General features: G+C 34.9%; 1 protein-coding gene across 4 annotated transcripts in view; it reads left to right on the top strand.

Annotated features, from left to right (window-relative positions):
• The window catches only part of AGL (amylo-alpha-1, 6-glucosidase, 4-alpha-glucanotransferase), a 78,662-nt gene that overhangs the window by 14,061 nt on the left and 38,027 nt on the right, over positions 1-26,574 (top strand). For all 4 annotated transcript variants that reach the window (XM_026497548.4, XM_044383619.3, XM_044383617.3 and 1 more), the window contains exons 3-20: positions 740-950; positions 1,458-1,624; positions 2,530-2,733; positions 10,950-11,131; positions 11,299-11,410; positions 14,937-15,063; positions 15,415-15,517; positions 15,609-15,706; positions 16,359-16,498; positions 18,026-18,213; positions 19,944-20,067; positions 20,650-20,813; positions 21,396-21,497; positions 21,615-21,770; positions 21,867-22,017; positions 24,925-25,049; positions 25,139-25,251; positions 25,362-25,496. In XM_026497548.4, coding sequence (XP_026353333.1) covers positions 740-950; positions 1,458-1,624; positions 2,530-2,733; positions 10,950-11,131; positions 11,299-11,410; positions 14,937-15,063; positions 15,415-15,517; positions 15,609-15,706; positions 16,359-16,498; positions 18,026-18,213; positions 19,944-20,067; positions 20,650-20,813; positions 21,396-21,497; positions 21,615-21,770; positions 21,867-22,017; positions 24,925-25,049; positions 25,139-25,251; positions 25,362-25,496 — 2,602 coding nt within the window. The remainder of the gene's footprint in view (positions 1-739; positions 951-1,457; positions 1,625-2,529; positions 2,734-10,949; positions 11,132-11,298; positions 11,411-14,936; positions 15,064-15,414; positions 15,518-15,608; positions 15,707-16,358; positions 16,499-18,025; positions 18,214-19,943; positions 20,068-20,649; positions 20,814-21,395; positions 21,498-21,614; positions 21,771-21,866; positions 22,018-24,924; positions 25,050-25,138; positions 25,252-25,361; positions 25,497-26,574) is intronic.

Here is a 26,574-nt window from a genome sequence, read left to right as displayed (position 1 = left end):
GACATGTTATTAAAGAAAAAAGAAAGAATTTGCATATTCCTAAGTAGCCATGCAAATAGGAATCAGTTTCCAGGAGGCAGCAGTTCTATGATATAAACAGAGCAGGTAGTTCTATGATGTAAAGTGTTTGTTAAAATATAAAATTCAGCTAAATTAGAATACAAAGTAGTTCCAAAGCCAGCACTATTTATTAAGAGTTATTTTATTTTTTTATAAGATTTTATTTATTTATTTGCCAGGGAGAGAGAGCAGCAGCCAGAAGGAGAAGCAGGCTCCCCCCTGAGCAAGGAGCCCGATGCAGAACTTGATCTCAGAACCCCAGGATCATGACCTCAGCCAAAGGCAGACACTTAACTGAGCCACACAGGTGTCCCTAGGAGTTATTTTATTTTATTTTATTTTATTTTATTTTATTTTATTTTTAAGATTTTATTTACTTATTTAAGAGAGAGAGAGACAGCCAGCAAGAGAGGGAACACAGCAGGGGGAGTGGGAGAGGAAGAAGCAAGCTCCTAGTGGAGAAGCCTGATGTGGGGCTCAATCCCAGAACGCCGGGATCATGCCCTGAGCCGAAGGCAGACGCTTAACGACTGAGCCACCCAGGCACCCCCCTAGGAGTTATTTTAAACATAGTTGAGAAACCAGAGTTAATGTAATACTTTAAATAAAACATCTATTTTTTAATGTGGTGTAATATAAGTTCCTACAGTGAGTTTATTGAAATGTGCTTTTTGTTTAGGGTTTGAACTACAGTTCCGGTTAGGCCCCACTTTACAGGGAAAAGCAGTTACTGTGTATACAAATTACCCATTTCCTGGAGAAGCATTTAATCGAGAAAAATTCCGTTCCCTGGAATGGGAAAATCCAACAGAAAGAGAAGATGATTCTGATAAATACTGTAAAGTTAATCTTCAGCAAGCTGGATCATTTCAGTATTACTTCCTTCAAGGGTAAGTCAGGTGTTCTATATGTGGGGGGGGGGTTAATTTATTCTACCTAGTTAAATTATCTAGCTTGTAAAAAGTTATTATATAAACCATGGCAGTGCAGTTTTTATAGGAATTTTTGAGATGCAAATAGAATATGGTTCTTTGGTTCCTAGGAAGTAATTGTAAGACTCATTGAAGATTCAAAGTATTTTTTTAAGTAAACACTTGAATATTCTAGTCTTTTCACATAACTTCATTATAAGATGCTATTTGCTTGAGTGCCCTTATTACTGACAGATTTTAGTACACTTATTTTTCCTTAAAGCAACATTATTAGATGTTATATGTATTATATCATTATGTACAGATTAGAAAAGGATAAAATGAGGCTTTTCCATTGAGTTTCATTGCAACTTTATAAATGATTTTATGTGCTTAGAAATATATTTTTAAATGGGACAGTTCAACTTCCCATTAGAGAGTCAGACTATCATTAATTGAGAAGTTTTTGTTTTGTTTTCTCCTTAGAAATGAGAAAAGTGGTGGGGGTTACATAGTTGTGGATCCTATTTTACATGTTGGTGCTGATAATCACGTGTTACCCTTGGACTGTGTTACTCTCCAGACATTTTTAGCCAAATGTCTGGGACCCTTTGATGAATGGGAAAGCAGACTTAGGGTTGCAAAAGAATCAGGTAATGTCAGCTATCTTTCTTTTCGTTTAAAATAAATGTAATTATCCTCTGTGATACAGATTTCAAAAGCTTTGATTCTCCTTTTAATTTTGTTTCTTTGTATATTTAGAAATATAAGTAGAGTCATATAAAGTTGTTAAGGCTTAACCATTTTTAACCTACAAAAATAACAAATTATATGGTTCAACTCAGTAAATTAAGGAACTCTAATAATAAAATGAGATTATTATTATCTCTTAAGACTTTACTTTGACATATGAAAATTAGTAGTAAACTCTCAAAATGTTTTGGAAAAAATATTATATTGCATATAACTTTAATTCAACATTGAGTAACTGTCTTCCATACAGAAGGTGTGTGCTGCCCTATATCCAAAGGGTATATGCAATGGATAATATTAATTTTCTACTTTCAAGTTGAATATAATATGAAGAAAGAAGTACGTTTACTGACATAATTGAAACAGAACACAAGTATAGCGGAGCACTAAAAGTAGGAGCAAGACATGCTGATATACTTACATAAAATATATTTTCTACATATATATATATATATATATATATATATATATATATATATACACACACACACACATCCGACAAATATAAATTGAACCCCTAATAATAACTAGGCACTGTGTACAATGATTTTTTCAAATACATTATCTCATTTTATCTGTCTTATATATGAGGACACTGATATTCTGAAAGATTTGCTTGAAGTAGACTTGCTTAAAGTCACTTGGGGTACAGCTAGGAGTTAAACCCTAGTCTTTGACTCCTTTTCTAGTTGCATGGTTGGCTTGCTATTTAAAATTACTTAAGGAAGTTTAAACTTATGTTTTGCTTAGTTTTACTTTGTTTTTTTTTCTTACAGTGGTCTTTGTTTATTTTCTTGTGTTGCAGGTTACAACATGATTCATTTTACCCCATTACAAACTCTTGGACTATCTAGATCGTCCTACTCCCTTGCCAACCAGTTAGAATTAAATCCTGACTTTTCAAGACCTAATAAAAAGTATACCTGGAATGATGTTGGACAGCTAGTGGAAAAATTGAAAAAAGAATGGAATATTCTTTGTATTACTGATGTTGTCTACAACCATACTGGTATGAGCTTCATTAACTACTTCCATTAATTTTGATGAAAATATTATATTCTGATTATTTTATTTCTTGTTTTATATAACATAAATTTTGAAAACACAAATGATGCATAGGTGTCCTTCAATTTAAAAATCACTTTATATAGTAACACTGTTTTTCTTTCAAAGAAAGCAGTGTTAGTTGAAGATAAAATCAGCATGGAAGTATTTTCAGTGTAATGATTATAAAAACAAGAGAGTGATCATAGAAGAGACCTATGATCACATATTTCAGCTCGCAGGATTAATACTTTGCAGACCAACATGTGAATCCCAGCAACAGCTCTGGTGCTGTAGTATATATTTGGAAAAACTTAATGACTATTATTTAAACAGAAAGTTATTGGTAAACTCTTAGAAGTTAAATCTAAAAATTACACATGCCAAAAGGGCTTATTAAAGTTAACTTGTTTGGATCCCAAGATTCTTTACCAATATACAATTCTATAAAATGTATCAGAGCTTCCCAACTGGTGATCCTCAGGAAGATGATTGCTGCAGTCACCTGTCAGAACAGCTGGGCCTGGAGAAGCCTCTGCCCATGATCAGCTTTCAATTTAATCCAGTGTGCCTTGCAAATATTATCTTCTTTGTATGCCACTGAAAACTTCCTAATATCTAAGAACTCAGTATTCTTCACTTGAAAATTTGACATTATTGATAATTACTTTAATATCAATAGTATTATTCCTATCAAATTTATCAAACTACATAATGGCATTATATGGTTAGGATATGGCATAGGCAGCTGTAACAAAGAGACAAAAATATAGTGATGTAAGACTGAAACTGTATTCATTTCTTATAAAAGATGAGATAGACATCCCAAGACTACTATAGTAGCTCAGTGATAATAGAGAACAAGGTTCTTTCTCTCATGATGCTCTATCTCCAACACTTTGCTTCTAACTCTTAATCAAATATGACCGCTCCAGTTGCCAATATCACCTTCTACCAATGGAAATGAAGAAGGGGAGTCATGCCTTTTATGGGCATGATCTGGTGTGTGTGTGTGTGTGTGTGTGTGTGTGTGTGTGTGTGTGTATACACTCACATTTTATCAGATAGGATTTTTTCTCTTATCACACCTAGCTGTAAAGGAGTCTTGCAGTGTAGCCTGTCAGCCATATGTACAGCTGAACCTTGGGAATTCTGTTACTAAAGGAACAAAGGGAGAAAAAAATTGGGGTACAGTAGCAGTGTATTTCTGAGGCATTTGAGAGATTCTATGCATTGTAAAAAAGTGAATTTTGCATCAGCCTTAAATTGGAAAGTGTTACAAATCATAATGTCATTTCTGTGAAACAGGTTTTCATTATAAAGTTACTATCCAGGGGGAGTCAACTTCCAGATTGGCAGTGCGAGGGCTTCACAGACCTTCTACCCAGCAAAACAACTGGTAAAAATTATTTTTTAAAAAACTGTTTAAAGTCTTTGGAAATTGTGCTAAGGGGATTCAGCATATGGAACAGTATATAAAAAAATCTACTAACTCTCAGTAAGAGCAGTGATAGTCTGTGACATTTGAACCAGGATCTGCTTCTCCCTGCCCCAGCTCAGAATGATGATAGATCTATTCCTGGCAGGTGCAGCTGGAAACACAAGGCTCCTTTTGTCCTCAGCTCCCAGTATGGGGCTACAGTTGAAATGGGCAGGCTTCCATTTCTCATGCCCCTCCCAACTCCAGCACTCTGTTGCAGAAACTCTATTCTAGGCAAGAACAGGTGAGAGATCTTGGGCTCCCTTCCTTCATCCAAACCCACTCATAGACGGAAAGCTTTATCCCATGCATGGCAGGGCAAGAATACTGGGCCCCAGTTGTCCTTGCCCCAGCTTGCTTGTGGGGTGGAGGTTCCACACCTAGAGAAGTAAGCCAAAAAAACCAGAGGCTACAGTCCCTGCCACCAGCTATGGAACAGTGACACAGGTGTTCTGCCCAGGGGAAGAGATGTGCAGTAAGAACAGAGTAAGAATGAAATTGACTTTATTTGGTGCGTAGCATGGAACACTGTTGGAAACAGTGGAGACTTTGGTGTAAACAAGAAGAGGCTGGTATCACCATGAAAGCAACTAGCTAGTAGTTTAACCAAAAAAAAAAAAAAAAAAAAACAGGGAAAGAGACAGCTAAGAACAGCCCTCATGGGGTCAGACAAGTCTCAGAGACTAGCGTCAGAGATTCTCCCTGCCAAGAGGTCCAAATTTAATTGGATCGGATTGTGGAGCAATTTATGCTCCAGGCTATTATCAAAAAAAATAGCACTAGAGAGTAACAGCTAAGTGTGATTCCAGCAGAGGCGAGCAGCTTTACAAAGTTCAGGGAAAGAGACAGTTAAGAGAGCCCTGCTAAAAACCACTATCATGCCAGACTGACTGCCGGTGGCCAAGGCTGCACACTCTGAGAGGCAACATCAGTGTCTGCACGCTGTAGGGGAAATAGACTTCACTGAAATAGTTTAGCCAAGTTACAAACAGGCAGCCAGCAAGACCTGAAAGGAATGGGCTCAATATCCAGAGTTACTACAGTACATTATCTAAATTGCCCAATTTGCAACAAAAAAAAATTGAGAAATGCAGAGAAACAGCAAGTGTGACCCATACACAAGAAAAAAGCAGGCAACAGTAATTGCCTTTAAAAAGTCCTAGATGTCATGTTTAGCCAATATAGACTTAAGCAACTATTATAAATATATTTAAAGAATTAAAAGAATCCAGGTTATATAGCAGTAAAGGGAAGGATATGATGATACTATCTCATCAAATAGAGAGTATCAGTAAATGGAAATTTTTAAAAATAACCAAATGGAATTCTGGAGCTGAAAAGTAAATAACCAAAATTTAAAATTCACTAGAGGTATTCAGCAGTATATTTGAGTTGACAGAATAAAGGATCAGTGAACAGAGATTATACATTTTGAAGAACAGAAAGAAGAAGATAAAAATGAACAGAGTTCCAGTAAAGGTGGGACATCCTGAAGCATACGAGCATGCAGCGTGGAAATACCTGAAGGAGAGGAAAGAAAAGAACAGAAAAAACACTTGAAGAAGTATTGGGTGAAAACTCCCAACCTTTAAAATTTGATTTAAAAAAATTAATCTACACATCCTAAAGCTCAGTGTACATTAAATAACATAACAAAGATGGCCACACTCAGCAGAGTAAAAAATTCGTAAGCCAGAGATCCGGGGAGTGTTTGAAGTAACGCATACCTTGTTTTATTGTGCTTCATTTTATCGCACTTCTCAGTTACTGCTTGCTTTTTTGCTTTTTGTTGTTGTTGTTGTTACAAATTGAAGGTTTGTGGCAACCTCCATCGAACAAGTCTATTGATACCATTTTTCCAACAGCATTTCCTCCCCTCATGTGTCTGTGTCACATTTTGGTAATTTTTGCCAAACTTGTCATCATTCAAACTTTTTCATCATTTTATTTGTTATGGTGGTCAGTGATTTGTGATTATGACTTGGTGAGAACTCAGAAAATAGCATTTTTTAGCATTAAAGTATTTTTTATTTAAGGTATATACATTGTTTTTTTAGATATAATGCTACTGCATACTCAATAGACTACAATACAGTACAAACATAACTTTTATATATGCTAGGAAACCAAAAAAATTTGTTTGACTTGCTTTATTGTAATTTTCATTTTATTGCAATGGTCTGGATCCAAATCCACAATGTCTCCAAGGTGTGCCTGTATCTTGAAGGGCAGAGCCTGTCGGAGTTAATTAAAAAAACAAGATCCAACTACATACTGTCTGTAGGCAACACACTTTAGATTCAAAGATACAAATAGGTTGACAGTAAAAGGATGGATAAAGATTTATCAAGGACTGGAAGCTTGGAGGCCCCCTCTCTGGTTGCTCTAGAGACCACACAGCTTTGGGCATACATATGGTCTTCCAGACTGCCAGAGGTGAATGTGATTTTATTTTTAAGCCTGGCTTCCTAGGATTCACCCTGGGTCAGAGTAGGTTAGTGTTCACTCCATGTTTGGGTAGAGGTTGTGTTTAAGTCCCTTTGCCAGTGTGTTGTCCTGTGTTGATGGGTCTGTATGAGATGTGAGGAATGTTTTCAAGTCTTTCCCATGTCCTATTAGAATTGCTTCTGAGTGGTGCAGCCCCAGGAGGGCTGTCTTCTGCTTTCTCTTTCCCTGGTTCTCTCTGTTTAACTTCTGTTTGTTTGCTCTGTTGTTTTTCTTATATCATGGAGCTACTAGAATTCTTTTAACTGCTCCCCACTAAGGTCTTCATTATTTTCAATAACACTCTTATGCATGGAGTTCTTCAATCACCGTTCCAAACAAATTCAGTCCCCTTCATCCTCATGGCCTGTCTTTCTCCCTGAGCAGAACACCTGTGCCACTGTTCCAGACCTGGGGGTGAGACCACTTTTCCCCAAGTACCGTCTCATTCTGGGGGCACTCAAGGCAGGAGGTAGCAATCCCTGGTCTTTTCAATTGCTCTCCCCACGTGGAACCTTCACCCTACAACTAAGCTCCAGCTCTCAGGGGCAACTGGAGTCCCAGTGTTCTTGGCCTCCCACAACTAGGTAGGACGTCCACCCTACAAGGGAGTGGGGAGGGGGACTCTGGGCGGAGGAAAGGAGCCAAGATTTTCTTTGCCTGCCTACTTGGAATACAGCTTCTACAAAATGGGGCTAGAGGGAGTGAGAAACATGGGCAGCCTGCCTCTCTCAGCATGAAACTATAACCCCAGACTGAGAGTGGTGGGAGGAGGGAGTCTCCATGTTGGCCATACCTACCTGGAGTAGAGCACCTGGCACAGAGCTTCCATTAACACATAGCTGGTTGGGAGTGTTAAGGGAGCAGATGGTATAGTTCAAATGCCACAGACTATTGCTATTCTTGCTGAGAGTTAGATTTTCTTGAATAAGTGTTTCTCCATATGCTGAATGCCCTTAGGACAATTTCCAGAGACTTTAAATGATTATATTCTATAATTTTTGCTATTTAAATTATGGTTTTGCTGGGGAAAATGTCTGCTAAGTTCCTCACTGCACCACTTTAGAAATCCATGTTTCATTTTTAATTTTGATATATATTACGATGCAGTTTGGTTTGGCTTCTCTTTCATGTAGAATTAGAAAAAATACTTTATTACCTAATATTTAGAATTCCTTCATTTTACACTTGATTTTGTTTCAGAAACATAAGTAAGAAAGTTGCAAGATTTTACCATTTAAAAAATTAGGGTAGCCTTAGTATTCTTAATAAATGAAAATCCAAACTGGATATAATTATCATTACATTTTTTTCTTACATCTTGAATTCTAATAACTCTGTTGATGAATCTAGGGAAAACCAGCTTAAATTGATTTTGGAGAATTATTAATTTAACTGTTATTATAGCATCTCTGTTTCTTATGTATCCTGTCTTCAAGTGTTTATTATGGATATATATAAATAATAAATAAATAAATAAATAATGTACTACATTATTTACTAAATAAATGACTGCAACTAAAAATAATAATTATTTTTAAACTCTGTAAGGATTGTAAGGATGCGCAGCTGAGTGAATGAGGCATGAACACATTCATCTGGTTAAGACTGCAAGTTCTGAAGAAACTTGCCCAAATTCATTCCTGGCTGTATGACTTAGGCTGAGTTACTTATCTCTCTGTCCCTTAGTTCCTCATCTGTTAAAGGAACATAACAGTATGTCTTACATCATGTGGTAGGACATGAAGATTAATAAATAGTGTATTTAACTGGCATATGGTAGGTATTCAGTAATTGTTACTACTTTTTGTTTCTTGTACGTTAACCACTCATGCTCCTCTGTATGAATTCAGGGGCATTATTCTATTTTAAAGATGAAACAGAATATGTATAACCTTTATTTGTTTATTTAAAAATTAAAACAAATATTCTTTAGTGTTGTAAATACTTGGAATACCTTGCAGAACTCCTCTGATTCTGGTTCTGAACTTACTGGTACAAATGGGTAATAAGATGTAAGCTACACTCTTGTTCTTTGAGTATGTTTCTTTTAGCAATTTCTCAGCCTTACTTTCCTTTTTTTTTTTTTAGAATTTAAAAATGAATTTATTTTTTTATTATAATCATATTTTTTATTATATTATGTTAGTCACCATACAGTACATCTCTGGTTTTTGATGTAAAGTTCGATGATTCATTAGTTGCGTATAACACCCAGGTCACCATGCAATACATGCCCTTCTTACTACCCATCACCAGCCTATCCCATTCCCCCACCTCCCTCCCCTCTGAAGCCCTCAGTTTGTTTCTCAGAGTCCATAGTCTCTCATGCTTCATTCCCCTTTCTGATTACCCCCCTTTCTTTATCCCTTTCTTCTCCTAGCGATCTTCCTACTTCTTATGTTCCATAGATGAGAGAAACCATATGATAATTGTCTTTCTCTGCTTGACTTATTTCACTTAGCATTATCTCCTCTAGTGCCATCCATGTTGCAGCAAATGTTGAGAAATCGTTTTTTTTGATAGCTGAGTAATATTCCATTGTATATATGGACCACATCTTCTTAATCCAGTCATCTGTTGAAGGGCGTCTCGGCTCCTTCCACGATTTAGCTATCGTGGACAATGCTGCTATGAACATTGGGGTGCATATGGCCCTTCTCTTCACGACGTCTGTATCTTTGGGGTAAATACCCAGTAGTGCAATGGCTGGATCATAGGGTAGCTCAACTCAGCCTTACTTTTATCAGTCTTAATAAAACAATGTATCTTATTAACCTTTCAAGATTAGCTATACAAAGAGGTTGCCTGTGAGAGAACTGAGTTTTCTTCCATCAGAATTGTTAAATAAATAAATAAATAAATAAATAAATAAAACAAAACAAAACAAAACAAACAAATCCATCTCTCTGGAATGAAAAAGCTGCATGAGGACAGGAGCCTTGCTCACTTTTGCTGCAGAATATCCATCTCCCAGAACAGTGCCTGGGACAGATCACATTCTGAGTGATGTAAACATATGAATGGATTTTGAGTTAACATGCTGCCCTTGGGTAGTACTACCCATCAAATGCTTCGGTAGATGTGCCTGGGCCTTAGCTGGGGCTGGGACTGGTTTGACATGTGGGTACTAAGAGTGTGAGATGAAGAAGGACATGTTCAAAGAAAGAGAAGGACTAAGATGTAGCAAACCTCCCTCAAAGGTTTAGCAGAAATGAGAAAAGAAGGACCAAAAGAGAGAAGGAAAAATAAAAAACCACCAAGATAATGATACCTTTTATAAATCAAGGAAGAAGTATTTCATAGATCAATGAAGGACTAATCAGTAATGGCAAATGTTATAGAGGTTAAACAGATAAAGTTGAGAAAGTAGCACTAAATCTCATGATTAGGAGGCTTAGAGTAACCTCAGTGGAGTGCTGGATGCAGCAGCAGATTGCAATGGGAAAAGGAACAAGACTGTGGGGAGAAAGTGGAAGCAGCAGATGCAGGCTGGATTTTCTAGACGTTTGGTCTTGATACTAATAGACTACAGAAGTCAGAGAAAGAACTGTGTTTGGATAGGATGTGCATTTGTTTGTATTCTTAGCCTAGGGAGATACAATCATATTTAAAGATCCAGAGGAAGGAACCTCTCCTTCCTTCCCCCACCCAAAAAAATATAGGAAGAAATGATTATGTGGGGAAAAAGGTGTAAATGACATTTTGAGTTCTGAAGATTGGGCAGAAGCCCTGTCTGGCTTTTAGGGAAAGATGTTTTTCAGGCTTAGAAGGAACATTCCAAACTGTAGTTGACTGAAGGACTGTCAAATGGGCCAAGGACAAGGCCCTTCTTAACTCACACAATAGTAAACATGTTATTACAGGGGTGTTAATAAATCAGTGTTGCATCCTACAACAATGAAAAATTCCTACAACAGAAAAGAAAAATGTATGGTGAAGTAGATGACAAGACACCACAACCAAAGAAATGTTTTTCACATTACAGTATCATAAATTATGATAAATATTTTAAATTAATAACAAATATTTAATGTAAAAATGTAACATGAATATGTAATATGTAGTTTATATAATTATAATATTTAAATACTGATGTCTAATATATAAGAAAATGAGTGGTGGATATTGATATTTTGTTTCATCTTTAAACTTAATGAAGATACTAACTTCACTTTAATTACAAGATATTCCTTTATGTTTCCTTTTTATTTAAGCTGCTAATAGTAGATGGATCCAGGAACATCCAGAAAGTGCATATAACCTTGTAAATTCTCCACACTTAAAACCTGCCTGGGTCTTAGACAGAGCACTATGGCATTTATCCTGTGACGTTGCAGAAGGGAAATACAAAGAAAAAGGAGTACCTGCTTTGATTGAAAATGATCATCAAATGAATGTCAGTATGTATAGAGGAGTACCACACTAAAACAGAATAACAAAATTTCTAAAGTACAAAGTAAATGTATGGTTGAAAATTATTTAGAGTCTATCTTTAATTTGATAAATAATATTTAGTGAAAAGATTTTAAATATATATATTTTTTAACTATTGAAATTTTTCAGTGCATTCGAAAAATAATTTGGGAGGATATTTTTCCGAAGATTCAGCTCTGGGAATTTTTCCAAGTAGATGTTTACAAAGCAGTTGAGCAATTTAGAGGACTTCTTACACAAGGTAAAGGATATACATTAAAATGTTCCTAGCAATTATAGAAGTTCATTATTACTCTTAAAGGGATAACCCTTCTTTTCTCTGGTTAAGACATTATTAAATCTGTTATTATTATATATTTGTGTTACTATAAACTGTGGTCCTGGAAGCTGAGAATTAGCAGAGATATCTAAAGGGCATGTCATAATAATATATAACATAATTATTTCCCCTGGGGACTGTTTCTTTCTGTTGGTTCCTTAGCACAATACTCAGAATATAGTGGAGCTCAATTTATGTTTGTTAAGTGCATGAATTGGAAGTAAGTAGAGCAGATTACTGCAGCTGCCACAAGGTAGCTTTTAACCTCTAGATATCAATACAATTTTTTTAAGATTTATTTATTTTGGGGGAGAGCATCGGGGTGGGAGGAGAAGCAGAGGGGGAGAGAGAGAATCTCAAGCAGACACCCTGTTGAATGCAGAGCCCATTGCAGGGCTCGATCCCACGACCTAGAGATCATGACCCAAGCTGAAATCAAGAGTTGGACGCTCAACTGACTGAGCCATCCAGGTGCCCTTAAATTTTTTAAGATTTTATTTTTAAGTAATCTCTGAACCTAGGGTGGGGCTCAAACTCACAACCCCGAGATCAAGAGTTGCGTGCTCCACTAACCGAGCCTGTCTTTAAGCCTTTTTGATAGATTATTTCCAGTTTTTTCATCATTCATTCATTCGTTCAATACATATCTTTTGAACCACCTAGTATGTACTAGGCACTCTTCCAGGCATGGGGATTCAGTGGTGAACGTAGCAAGCCCTTACTTTTGTAGAACTTATATCCTTATAAGCAGTATTATAGAAAATATATCCTGTATGTGTTATCTTTACTTATGTGAGTAAATCTGCAGGATAAATTGTTAGACATAGAATTTCTGGGTCAAAGAGTATACAAATTTAATGATAAATTTACAATAGATATTGTCCAGTTGCTTTTCAACACAAGTTGTACCAGTTTACATTATTAACTATACCCTCAGTAGCATTAGATACCATTGATCTTTATAATGTTTGTCAATCAGGCAAAACATTCCTTGTTTTAATTTGTAGTTCTTTGCTCATTAGTGAAGTACCTTTTCACATGTTACTTTGCCATTTATGGATCTTCCATTAATCGTCTATTAATGTTCTTTCCCTATTTTTCTATTGTGCTGTTTGACTTTTTCACATTGGCTTATTAATATAGGTGATTCCTGGGGCACCTGGGTAGCGCAGTCGTTAAGTGTCTGCCTTCACCTCAGGGCGTGATCCTGGCGTTCCGGCATCGAGTCCCACATCGGGCTCCTCGCTCCTCGGCTGGGAGCCTGCTTCTTCCTCTCCCTCTCCCCTGCTGTGTTCCCTCTCTCACTGGCTGTCTCTCTGTCACATATATAAATAGAATCTTTAAAAATATATATATAGGTGATTCCTTTATATTGGCCTCAAATATGTCCTCCTAATATGCTATTGATCTCCTAACTCTTGATTATGGTATTTTTTTTTTTCAGTGTAGTCAAATTTGTCAGGCTTTTATGGCTTCTGATTTCACATCATGCTTAGAAAAAACCTTCCATCAGCATTGTTTTCTTTAAAGAATTTTTTGTTTTCTTCTAATAATCTTATTTCTTTTTTATATTTAAATGTTCAAGGGGCACCTGGGTAGCTCAGTCAATTAAGCATCTGACTCTTGATCTTGCCTCAGGTCATGATCTCAGGGTCGTGGGATTGAGCCCCACATCCGGCTCCATGCTCAACAGGGAGTCTGGTTGGGATTCTCTCTCTCCCTCTCCATCTTCCCCTCCCTACATCACACACACTCTCTCTCTTTCAAATAAATAAATCTTTAAAAATAAATAAATAAATGTTCAATACACCTGGAATTTATTTTTGTATATTATATAAATAATTTATTTTTATTCAAAAAATGATATTGAGTTGATAGTCCATCCTTTTATGCTGATTTGTTGTACACCATTAAGACTTCATAGTGTAGTCATATACTAAATATACGTGGGTTTGTTTTGTGTACTATTCCAGTGATCTTTTATTCATTCTATCAATACTAAAGACTGTTTTATCATTTACACTGATTGTATAAGCTTTTCTTTTTTTCAAACACTTCCTTGCAGTTTTTTTTCTTTTTTCTTTTATTTTTTTTAAGATTTTATTTATTTATTTGAGAGAGAGAGAGTGAATGAATGGGGGGGGGGGAGCAGAGGGAGTGGGAGAAGCAGATTCCCTGCCGAGCAGGGAGCCCAATGTAGGTCTCAATCCCAGGACCCTGGGATCATGACCTGAGCTAAAGGCAGACACACTTAACCCACTGAGCAACTCAGGGGCCCATTGGCAGGTTTAATATATTTACTCTTCCAAATGAACCTCAGAAACTAAATTTTAAGAATCTATTCATATTTTATCTTATTTTGTTTGTGCTTTTATAAGCCACTCCAAGGTCTCATTAGAATAAGCCAGATATTAATTAGTTAATCCAAAAGCAAGCCCAATTAAGGAAGGAAGGCACTTGATGTAATGACCACTGGGCGTTATAGCAACTGTTGAATCACTACCTCTGAAACTAATAATACACCATATTAATTAATTAAAATCAATTAATTAATTGATTTTAAATTTAAAAAAGAAATATTAAAAAGAATGATGAATAAAAAATTAATAAAATCAAGCCCAGTGGAGGCAGTCCTGCACAACACCTAATTTATTAGGAACAAGTTCCAGAAAAGGGATGAAAATTCTTCCCACAAAACATTTATTTACATTTTCCTTTTTTTGTCTTTTTTTAATAATAATATTTTTTTATTATGTTAGTCACCATACAGTACATCCCTAGTTTTTTATGTAAAGTTCCATAATTCATTAGTTGCGTATAACACCCAGTGCACCATGCAGTACGTGCCCTCCTTACTACCCATCACCAGCCTATCCCACTCCCCCACCCCCCATTATATAAGGAATATGCTTGTTGGTAAAAAGGAAAAAAGTATAAAAACAAGCCTGTGTGTTTCTTTCAGAGAATGCAAAGAAAGTCAAGTTGTTAATAAGACTTACTTTTGAGTAGAAAGCAGTGTTTGAAGAAAAAGAACTCCTGATATTAGTGTATTTGGTAACACCTAGAAGGAAAATTTGTACCACCAACATCCTTAATGCCCTAAAAATTGTAGTAAGAGAATGCTGACTAAGGGAGAAAAGTGGGGTAGGGGTTGAACTGATAGAAATCCTTGTGTTTCTCTTCTATAATGTTCTTCCTCCTTTTCAATCTCTCTCTCCCCCTCCTTCTCTATGTGTATACCGTGTGTGTGTGTGTGTGTGTGTGTGTGTGTGTGTGTGTGTTAGATGGTGTGCAGGAAGATGGGGGGAGGTAGGAAGGATGCTTGTGAAAAAAATATTTGTTTTATTTTTCTGTGAAAAAATTGTAACCTAAAAATTTGGATATCAGTAACAGTTATAATCTCGTTGTGGATATTTGCATTTAAGATATCATCTTTTCTTTCTTTCAGAAAATAGGAAAATAACAACCAAGCCTGATCCAAAGGAACACCTTAAGATTATTCAGGATCCTGAATACAGAAGGCTTGGCTGTACTGTAGATATGAACATTGCACTAGCAACTTTCATACCACATGAGTATGTTATGTATTTTTCCTATGAAATAAAGGATAATATTACTTACAAACCTTTATGGCTAGTATTAAAATCCTGAATTGAAAATCAAATAAAGTAATTCATCATAATTCTCCTAGTTCAAATGCATGATGTTTTCCTCTTTTTTTCTGTGTGGGGGACCATTTTCCTATATGTGTATATCAATTTTTTTTTACAACTGGGAAACTTCTTCAGCCATAATTAAGATCCTGATGAATACATTTAAAGTTTCAGATAAATAAATAAAGTTTCTATGACCCTTGTTAGGAAATTTTTAAATGTAGAATTTTAAAACCATTAAATATTCAGTGTGTATTGCTCTCTCTGCTCTAGCAAGGGCCCAGCTGCAATTGATGAATGCTGTAATTGGTTCCGTAAGAGAATTGAGGAGTTAAATTCAGAGAAGCATCAACTCGTGAACTATCATCAGGAACAGGTTTCACCTACTTTTGAACTGCTGTTTTTCTTTGAGTCTTAATACTGTTTGTTGTTGTTTTTACTGACATGTATAATTTAATGTGTTCTAGGCAGTTAATTGCCTTTTGGGAAATGTGTTTTATGAACGACTGGCTGACCATGGTCCTAAATTAGGACCTGTCACTAGAAAACATCCTTTAGTTACCAGGTATTCCATTTTTGTTTTCTTCTCATTAAAGGTTAAAAATTGAAAGTTTCATTTAACTTTTCAAATTAATCTGAATGTTTCCTTCAATGTGTGACTTCACTACAATGAATTGAAATAGAAATTTCGATTTGGTAACCAGGGTTAATATTAATTAATTTGGTTAAGCCAATCCTTAGTTAAAGAAACAGTCATTAGTATGAATCAATTTATAATCATTACATTAATGTTTCTGGAGGACTACGTATACTTACTAGTAAATTCAGTGTAAATCAAATTGAGCCAGCATTCAGCTCCTTATCTTGTAGGTAATGTGCAGCACAGATCAGGCAACTAAAGTGTAGTAAAAGCTTTTGCAAAGTAACATCAATACTTCAATGATTTTCTTAGTAATTTTATGAGATTTTTAAGTTATTATTTAAAATGTTACCCAGGTAATGCTATGATGCTAGCTTTCCACTTCTCAAATCTTAGTAGATTTACTCAGAAAATCTTCTGAAGATTTTGACCTATAAAAAGTTTATTTCCTATAAATACTATAAAAACTAATCTTATTCTATTTGTTAGGAAGGAGGTTTAATTTTAATAGTACTAATCTAAGTTCTCTCCAAAGAGTCTGTCTATATGGATTGAATATTTAATTGTATCTCCATAGATATTTTACATTCCCATTTGAAGAAATAACCCCCTCCGCAGAAGAATCTATGATTCATATCCCAAATAAAGCTTGTTTTCTGATGGCACATAATGGATGGGTAATGGGAGATGATCCACTTCGAAACTTTGCTGAACCAGGTACATCATTTTTGTTAACTTTTCTGTGGATAGGGAAAGAAGAGTTTACAGCAAGGTCAAAATATAAACTGTTTCATTGACTTTTTTCCCCACTAGGCTAATAGTTCTTAAACAGTTTCATCACAAAGGTGCCAGAGCTGCATACAGTTTGAGAGAGAAGAGAAGGGATGGACAAAAAGGATGGAATTCATCTTTCCCTTCCCTGCCCCTTTCCCATTGGAAGTCCTTATATTCTCAACCAGAATGGCTTTTATCTATCTATTTTATATTATGGTTCTGCCTAAGGTTTTATATGGTTAAAATTTTAATCTATTGCATTTTAAAAATACATTTGAAACCATTGCTATTTCAATTGTATTGCCATAAGAGATATTTTCATTCATTAGCCAAAGGGGTATTAAGGTGTTTGAATAGCAGTTACACTAGAAACTAATTTTAAGTTCCCCTCCCACTCCTAGCATTTTATTTTTCTACAGCTGTTTCTTTGCCAGAAACAGTTTTGTTGGGGACCCATCAATATGTTTTTCAACATTTCAGAAGTCTTTTTGAATGATTTAAATTTAATTTAAAAATCTCATTTTTTAAAAGAATGTACTTTGGGTTTAAGTATCTCTGCCTTCTCCTTTCTAGTCATCTAAATGAAAAAAGGCATTCTGCTGTATGCTGTGGATTTAATGTAACCTCTTGCCAAAAACGAGTAACAAGGTGCACATGCAGCTTTAAATGTTTTTGGTAGAGGGACACCTGGGTGGCTCAGTTGGTTAGACATCCAACTCTTGATTTTGGCTTGGGTCATGATCTCAGGGTTGTGGGATTGAGCCCTACATCAGGCTCTGCAGTCAGCAGGGAGTCTGCTTGAAATTCTGTATCTCCCTTTCCCTTTACGCCTCCTGCTCATGCTCTCTATCTCTTTCTCTCCCTCTCAAATAAATAAATAAATCTTTTAAAAAAATTTTTTTGGTAGAACTCTATCTTCAAAGGGCGTATGATATTACTATTACTGTTTTCCTTTAAAAGAAACAACTTGATTTTTTTACATTAAGTGCATTAGTACATAAAGTACTATAGTCTCTTTTTAGAAGAGACTATAGGTAGAATTTTAGAAAAATAGATAGATATAAATTAATATTAATTTTTTAACTTTATAAATTTAGATACCCATACCATTTTAGACATAATTTTAACCAATGTATGGTTTGTGGTAGAAATAATGTGTTTTCAAAACAATGTTTCCAGGGCGCCTCAGTGGTTCAGTCGTTAAGCGTCTGCCTTCGGCTCAGGGCGTGATCCCAGCATTCTGGGATCGAGCCCCACAACAGGCTCCTCCGCTAGGAGCCTGCTTCTTCCTCCCCCACTCCCCCTGCTTGTGTTCCCTCTCTCGCTGGCTGTCTCTCTGTCAAATAAATAAATAAAATCTTTAAAAAATAAATAAATAAAATAAAAATAAAAATAAAAACAATGTTTCCTTGAAGTAAATGTTTTCATGTTTTTTCTTGAACCATTGAAAGCAAGCTCCTTTCTTAACAGGCTCAGAAGTTTATCTAAGAAGAGAACTTATTTGCTGGGGAGACAGTGTTAAATTACGCTATGGGAATAAACCAGAGGACTGTCCTTTTCTCTGGGCACACATGAAAAAATACACTGAAATGACCGCAACTTATTTCCAGGGAGTACGTCTTGATAACTGCCACTCAACACCTCTTCATGTAGCCGAGGTACAGAAAAACAATTCAAATACATTAAGCAAAAAATGTAGTATTCTTTCCTTGCTTTCCTTAAATAAAATATGCAAGTACATGTTTCCTTTTGCTAGTTGGACACCAGCATTGATTTGGTGGTAGTATTTAACACTTCGGCATAACTTCAAGATTCTAACAAAATCTTTTGATGCAGTTGTTATGGAATACTGTGCTATAAAATGTTTAACGAGTTAATATTTTTATTTCAGTTTAGGGAAGTAGATTATATTGTCTGATAATATACATAACCTTATTGCCATGTATATTATTTAAATATTACTAATATTTTATTATTAGCTTTTACAGGATTAATATTAATATTTTAATAATATGCAAATATCTATCTTATTCTTGTTATTTTCAGGTTGCTTTTACTATATTAATAGACACTGTGAAGTCAGTTGTTACATATTATGTTATTGTTTAAGCACTAACATTACAGTATATTGAAGCTCATTTTAGCCTCATTGATTCCATTTTTATTGATTATTTATAAAAATGTAAGTGTAAACAAAGGTTGTTTACCCTCTTTGGGCTTTTTACAGATACTGAGGCAGTGCCAAAATTTGTAGCATTATCTTCTATCTAACACAGCTTTGTAAAGACAATTTTCATTCTGTTTATAAGATCTTTGATAGTTTCCTAGTGAGAACTTCGTGTTTTTTGGGAATGTGTGCTTCTCTGGAAAATATCTATTTCTGTTATTTTAAGGCAATATTATAATGAATATGTTTCGAGCCCTATGATGAAGAATTGATTTGATATGGAAGAATTTAGTGAACTAATTTAGTAAATTAATTAAGGTGATAGAACATTTTTTAGTCCAAAAACTAGTAGAGGTTTTTCCTTATTGTGCTTTTAGCAGCAGAAAAAAAAAATATGTATATATATATGTGTATATATATGCAAATCTGGTTTTCATCTCCTATTTGGATAGATGATATAATCTTAGATTTTTTTTTCATAGATCTTATATATACACATATATATACACATATATATATATATAAAATTGTAAGGTTATTATAACATTATAGCAAAACAGAAAATTAACACTCAATTTGCTTAATTTTAAGTTACAAAATCTTCCAGGACCCTACTTGTTAGCTGATAGAATTTCAATTATTTTATTAACCTTTGTGCAAACATTATGTTAAAAGAAATCAGAACCAATTTGATTTCTGATTAAGAGTTGAATACCATTTGTAGGAAAAGCTGGCTTTAGTATAGTTAGACCTAATCTTTGCAAAAGCTAAATGATTCATCAGCAGGGAATTTACCAGTAATGGCCTAGTCAACAGCCTGCAAATTAATAGCCTGGTTAGAGGTATTAAAAACAAACATTAAAACAGGGTGAAAGGCTAGCAGAATCACAGTGTTATGGTTTACATTTTTTTAATGTGACACTAACATTTTTCTTCTTCCTTTTTTTTCCCCTTTGTGTCTCTATATCTTTGCAAAATCTAATCTTCCTTTTTAACTGTTTTAATCTCTTTATAAATTCTCTTGTTTCCTGTGTGTATTGGTCTGTTTTATGTTTTCTTACATATGCACAATTAAATTTACTTGGAAATTCTTCTCGGATTTCCATTCTGTCTTGTTCCATGACATTTTCCTATGCTAAATCCATGCCTAGTCTTCTCTCCTTTCCTTCCCCCCTACTTGCTTTTCTCTTTGTGTTACATTTGTGACTATGCTTTTTGCAGTACATGTTGGATGCTGCTAGGAAATTGCAACCCAATTTGTATGTAGTAGCTGAACTGTTCACAGGAAGCGAAGACCTGGACAATGTCTTTGTTACTAGACTGGGCATTAGTTCCCTAATAAGAGGTAGGCTTGTTGAAGAGTATTTCCCATCTAAAACTTTAGTTTTTGTTTGAGTAGATTAAAAAGCATTTAATAGCATTATATACAATGTTTAATAATTTTCAACATAGTTAATATTCTTTTAAATACTCTACACAAACTTTCTCTAACTCAGTCTGTTTTTATCTGGAAAAATTTCTACCTAGGGTAAAATATCTCATTTTAAATTGAAAGACCAGTAGGATGAATTGATGAGTCATGAACAAAAGCATTTTTTTGTTTTTGAAAATATGCAAATCTGGTTTTCATCTCCTATTTGGATAGATGATATAATCTTAGATTTTTTTTTCATAGATCTTATATAACCAACATCCTAATAAACAACATATGTTCCCTTTTACCTACGTGAGTCATTTCTCTGGCCAATTATAGAGAAGACTTTTTTGTCACTTAAACTAATACACATTTGTTTAAATGTTTAAAGCAGTTTTGTTGTTGATAATATTTATGTGGTCTTTTTTTGGAAACTTAGCAATGATAAGAAACCTAACCTCTTCTTGAACAATAATAATGAAGATTGTTAAAATATTCTGTAATGCTTTGCAGAGGCAATGAGTGCATATGATAGCCATGAAGAGGGCAGATTGGTTTATAGATATGGAGGAGAACCTGTTGGATCCTTTGTTCAGCCCTGTTTGAGGCCGTTAATGCCAGCCATTGCACATGCCCTGTTTATGGATATTACCCATGATAATGAGTGTCCTATTGTGGTAAGCATCTAATTTGTTTCTTGTATTTACTTATTTTGCTAAACTCATATGTAGAATTTAAGAAACATGACAGATGAATGTGGGGGGGAAGAGAGAGGCAAACAATAAAACAGACAACTAAAGAGAACAAACTGAGGGTTGCTGGAGGGGAGGTGGGCAGGGGATGGGCTAAGTGGGTGATGGGGATTAAGGAGAGCACTTGTTGTGAGCACTGGGTGTGGTATTGTAAGTGATGAATCACTCGATTCCCCACCGGAAACTAATATTACACTCTATGTTAACTGACTGGAATTTAAATAAAAACTTGAAAAAGGAAAAAATAAATAAATGTTTTGATCTGATATTTAGTGGCAATATCCACATACTTCAAAATCGTGTCTTAGATTTATAAGTGATTGTGGTACATAGTTTTTGAATGTTTTGTTAGTTCTGAAGCAAATTAATGTTAAAAAATAATAAAGTAAAGCCAATTAATGTCTTGTAGTGTATAACTATGTAACTATCCTTTTACTTCATTATGCTATAGGATGGCACTTTACGTTTGAAAGAAAATAAACCTTGGGGTTTTTTATTGTTTTCTAGCATAGGTCAGAATACGATGCTCTCCCAAGTACCACAATTGTTTCTATGGCATGTTGTGCTAGTGGAAGTACTAAAGGCTATGATGAATTAGTGCCTCATCAGGTATGTCTTTGTGTTGTTTTTTTTTTAAATCCACATAGCCAACAACTTTGAGCATTTTTACTAAACGTTCTTATTATAATTAAAATGTATACATGGCTAAGTTTTAGCTTTGTTCAGATTTCAGTGGTTTCTGAAGAACGGTTTTATACTAAGTGGAATCCTGGAGCATCTCCATCAGATACAGGTGAAGTTAATTTCCAAAGTGGAATTATTGCAGCCAGATGTGCTATCAATAAACTTCATCAAGAACTTGGGGCTCAGGGTTTCATTCAGGCAAGAAACTAAATTTTTGTAAGTTTCTTAAGTTTCAATTTCAGAGTAAGTCTTTCCAGTTTGAGCACTAATGTGTTTTCTCTTTCTGTGTCTCAGGTCTATGTGGATCAGGTTGATGAGGACATAGTGGCAGTAACAAGACATTCACCCAGTATTCATCAGTCTGTTGTGTCTGTGTCTAGAACTGCTTTCAGGAATCCTAAGACTTCATTTTACAGCAAGGAAGTACCTCAAATGTGCATCCCTGGTAATGCAACCTAAAAATGTTATTGTGATTATATTATAACACAGTGCAAGTGTGGCTGTAGTTGAAAAAAAGAACTTGAAATTTTTCATAACTTGGGGCACCTGGCTGACTCGGTTGGTAGAGCATGCGACTCTTGATCACGGGGTCATGAGTTCAAGCCCCATGTTGGGTGTAAAGCTTACTTTAAAGAAAGAAAGAAAAAGAAGAAAGAAAGAAATTAAGACTGGGATCACGACCTGAGCTGAAGGCAGACACTCAACCAGCCAAGCCCCCCAGGCACCCCAGGAAGTTTTTATAATTGTCAAAGAAGAGATACGGAGAGACTGTAATTGCTATATATTCACAGAAGAGAGAAATTACTGAGTACTTAGAAAAGGCTTCTCAAGGGAGGTGGAACTTTAGTTCCTGAAAGATGTATAAAAAGAATTCATTATTAATTTATTAATTGGTGTTAGTAAGACTATTTGGGGACCAGGGAAAATATCTATTTGGTTGAAATAGTGGAGTGACAGAGGGCTAGGAAGGTAATTGAGGATGGATTATGAAAAGCCTTAAATATTAAACTGTTTTCCACTTTGGTTTATATATGTGTGTATGTATGTACATGCCCATACACAAATACATACTTAGACACACTACAAATATACATGTGTATACATATATATAAACACATGAATATACATATATATTTCCTGGGTATAAAAGGAATACATGTTTGTTTTATACAAATTAGGAAATAGGGAATGAATTAAGAGGAAAATAAAGTTACTTCACAACTCAAAAAATGTTAATATTTGAGAATATTTCCATTACAGATATTGTCCATGTAGTAAAATATAATTTACCTCAAATTAATTTCCCATGAGGCGCCTGAGTGGCTCAGTTGGTTAAGCGTCTGTCTTCGGCTCAGGTCATGATCCCAGGGTCCTGGGATTGAGCCCCACATCGGACTCCCTGCTCAGCGGGAGTCTGCTCCTTCCTCTCCTTCTGCTTGTGCTCTCTGTTGCTATCTCTGTCTCTCTCAAATAAATAAATAAAATCTTTAAAAAAAAAGTTAATTTCCCGTGGTCCTGGGATTGAGCCCCACATCAGGCTCCCTGGTCAGTGGGGAACCTGCTTCTCCCTCTCCTCCTCACTCGTGCTCTCTCTCTGCTCTTTCTCATTATCTCTGTCTCTCTCTCAAATAAATAAAATCTTTTAAATAAATAAATAAATAAATAAATAAATAAATACACGTCCATAAATCATATCCTTATTATTGCTAGAGTTTTTTTCTAGATGTGTATATTTTATTTCCTTTCTTACTGTTTTATGTATTATAGCAAAACATTCTCCTGTGCATATAGCAACTGTCCAAGTCTGGCAATTAATTGAGAGGATGAAGATTCCCATAAACGTCATCATATTCTATATTGGTTGCTTGTTATTAAATATGTATAACTCCAAGGGGCACTTGGATGGCTCAGTCGGTTAAATATGTATAACTCCAATTTTTAAAGATTATCAACTTGAATAGTTTTAAGGTTAAAAGCTCATCAGTTATTTTTAACTGCTTGCTAGTGTATAGTCAGTAATCTTGTCTGATTGTTGCTAATGTACATACACAGTTTCACATGGTTGCAATCAGTGTGAACAATATTATCTCAGGTTTTGTTTTGGTCACTGATCAAAAACATTTCCATTTTGTCACAAAATTGTGATTTTCATTATATTAAATATTTCATATTTTATTATGTTAGTATTCCATCTTTAGTATGTTTAAACAGTGAATATACACTAGGAATAATTCTTTTCTCTTGGACAATTTCTTAGTAATTATTTCGAGAAGTAGAATTTCTGGATCAAAAGGTACAGTTACTTATTGTCAGATTAATGGCTTAAATTACTTAAATAATAAAATTCAAGTTTTATATATCCTTTGACTCAGCAATTCTGCTCCTAGGTTTATCTCTGAGAAACTCTCATATGTTCCATTAGAAGACAGGCACAAGAATATATTTGGTATTTTCACACAGTGGAATACTATTTGGCATTTGAAGCTAATAAGCTGCAGCTTGTGTAGCAATGTGAACAAATCTAAAAAATACAGTGTTGTTTAATAGAATGCAAGTTGCAGAAATATATATATATATATATATATATATATATATATATATATATATATATATAATTTGAATCCACTTTGATAAAACTTGGAAATATGGAAAATAATATATGTTGTTTTGGGAAACAGACATATGTAGTAAAAATGCACAGGATCTATGAACACCAAAGTGCAGGTAATGGTTACCTCTGAGGGGGGGAAGAAAGTGTACACATTTGTAATGTTTTTTTCAGCTAGGAAGTAGGATCTGGCTTTTTAAAATTTTTCCCTACTTTTTGTATTTCTGAAATTTTTCATTTTTTAAAATAAGTCTTTCAAGGGATTTATTTTCCCTTTGCTCAAAATTAGGAAGGTTATATATTGTTCCTAAGAGCTAAGCCATTATTACTTGATCTTTTTTCAAATAGATTTTTGTTAATTTATGATTTTTTTTTAAAGATTTTATGTATTTATTTGACAGAGAGAGAGACAGTCAGCGAGAGAGGGAACACAAGCAGGGGGAGTGGGAGAGGAAGAGGCAGGCTCCCAGCAAAGGAGCCTGATGTGGGGCTCGATCCCAGAATGCTGGGATCATGCCCTGAGCTGAAGGCAGACGCTTAACGATTGCGCCACCCAGGCGCCCCCTGTTAGTTTATGATTTTAAAAACAAAAGCATTGTGTGAAAAACGCATCCGGTAGAATCATCTGTTCTCAGACTGATATTTCATATTCAACTTTAAGTTTAATTAATTAAGTTGAATTAGCAATTCCTAATTTCAGATGGTTTAATATGAAATTTTGTTAATATTTTTATGTATTCCTAGGCAAAATTGAAGAAGTAGTTCTTGAAGCTAGAACTATTGAGAGAAATACAAAACCTTATCAGAAGGATGAGAATTCGATCAATGGAATGCCAAATATCACAGTAGAAATTAGAGAACATATTCAGGTATTTGGGACTCTCATCTTACTACTGTGTTTAATATCTTGAGGACATTAGAATTATTGATTGAATGGTTTTATATAATTTTTTTCAAGCTTAGTGAAAGTAAAATTGTTAAACAAGCTGGAGTTGCCACAAAAGGACCCAATGAATATATTCAAGAAATAGAATTTGAAAACTTATCTCCAGGAAGTGTTATTATATTCAGGTATGTTGGAGTTCAAACTGTTGACTTTGCTTATAAAATAGATTACATATTTTGTTAATTTTAAATAAATCATTCCTAAAAAGTAACCATTTTTTAATTAACGTTTTCAGAGTTAGTCTTGATCCACATGCGCAAGTCGCTGTTGGAATTCTTCGAAGTCATCTGATACAGTTCAGTCCTCATTTTAAATCTGGGAGCCTTACTGTTGACAATTCAGATCCTATATTAAAAATTCCTTTTGCTTTGTAAGTATGCCTTAGTTTATGGAGATTTGCCACTTTAATAACTGATAAGTTACCACAAGCCTGATTTAAGCGGTTTTAAGGATCCTCTATATCCTTGCTACTCAGATGGTGGTCCAAGGACCAGTAGTTGTATCAGCATCATCTGTTGCTAACATTTTGTCCTATTGCTTTATCATTTGTATGTGTGCTTGCATGTGCACTCTCTCATACTCATGCACTCTAGCTATAGATACAAGCAAACACACACACATCTCTGTACATGCACACATGCACACAATTTTTCTGAACTATATGAGGCTAAATCGCATACACCATATTCCTTCCACATCATTTTTAAGTATTTTATTTATTTCTTTAAAGTAGGCTCCACATCCAAAGTGGGGCCCAAACTCATGACCCTAAGGTCAAGAGTCACATGTTCATCGCACTGAGCCAGCCAGGTGCCCCTAAGCTAAATTTTTTGTTGTTGTTCGTTGGCTATGTATTTATTCAGTGAAATATCATTTTATGTACTAACCCATTTTTCGATTGTGTTCAATTTTTTGTTTTTGTAAGAGCTTCTATCATTAAGGATATTAACTCTTAACTCAAGCTATTAGAAAAGTATTTACATTCTAAAAATATCTGATGAAGCAGTTTTATGTTTTTGTGAAATGCTTATAAAATGCATATTCATCCTCAAACCTACTCAGATTATCTTGGGGTAAGGCCAAGAAATCTGCATCTTAATAAGCTCTCCAGGTAATTCGTATGCAAGTTCACTGGCTACATGTCAAAAAATATTTGCCTAGAATGGAGTTGGTACTGAGACTGCTGATTGATTTGATCAAACTTGACTCACAAACTGCAGATGAAGGAAGAGTCAGTCCCAGCTATGAGGACAGAGTGTGGCAGAAACAGGGAACAAAGCGCAGCCAACTCTAGTTTTCTCAGTTGAGACAGAACTAAAAGAGAAAGAAGGAAGTACATTGAAGAGGATGTGTTCACATAAAATTCAAGAGGATATGTATTCAGTTCTGTAGAATGAAATGACCCGAACAGCTAGAATTATAAAAAAGTAGGGTTTTCGTTGTATTCA

Source organism: Ursus arctos, unplaced genomic scaffold, assembly GCF_023065955.2.
Source record: "Ursus arctos isolate Adak ecotype North America unplaced genomic scaffold, UrsArc2.0 scaffold_12, whole genome shotgun sequence".
In the NCBI taxonomy this organism is placed as follows: Eukaryota; Metazoa; Chordata; class Mammalia; order Carnivora; family Ursidae; genus Ursus; species Ursus arctos.
The sequence above is the reverse complement of the archived record's forward strand: the minus strand, read 5'-3'. Positions and strand labels throughout refer to the sequence as shown.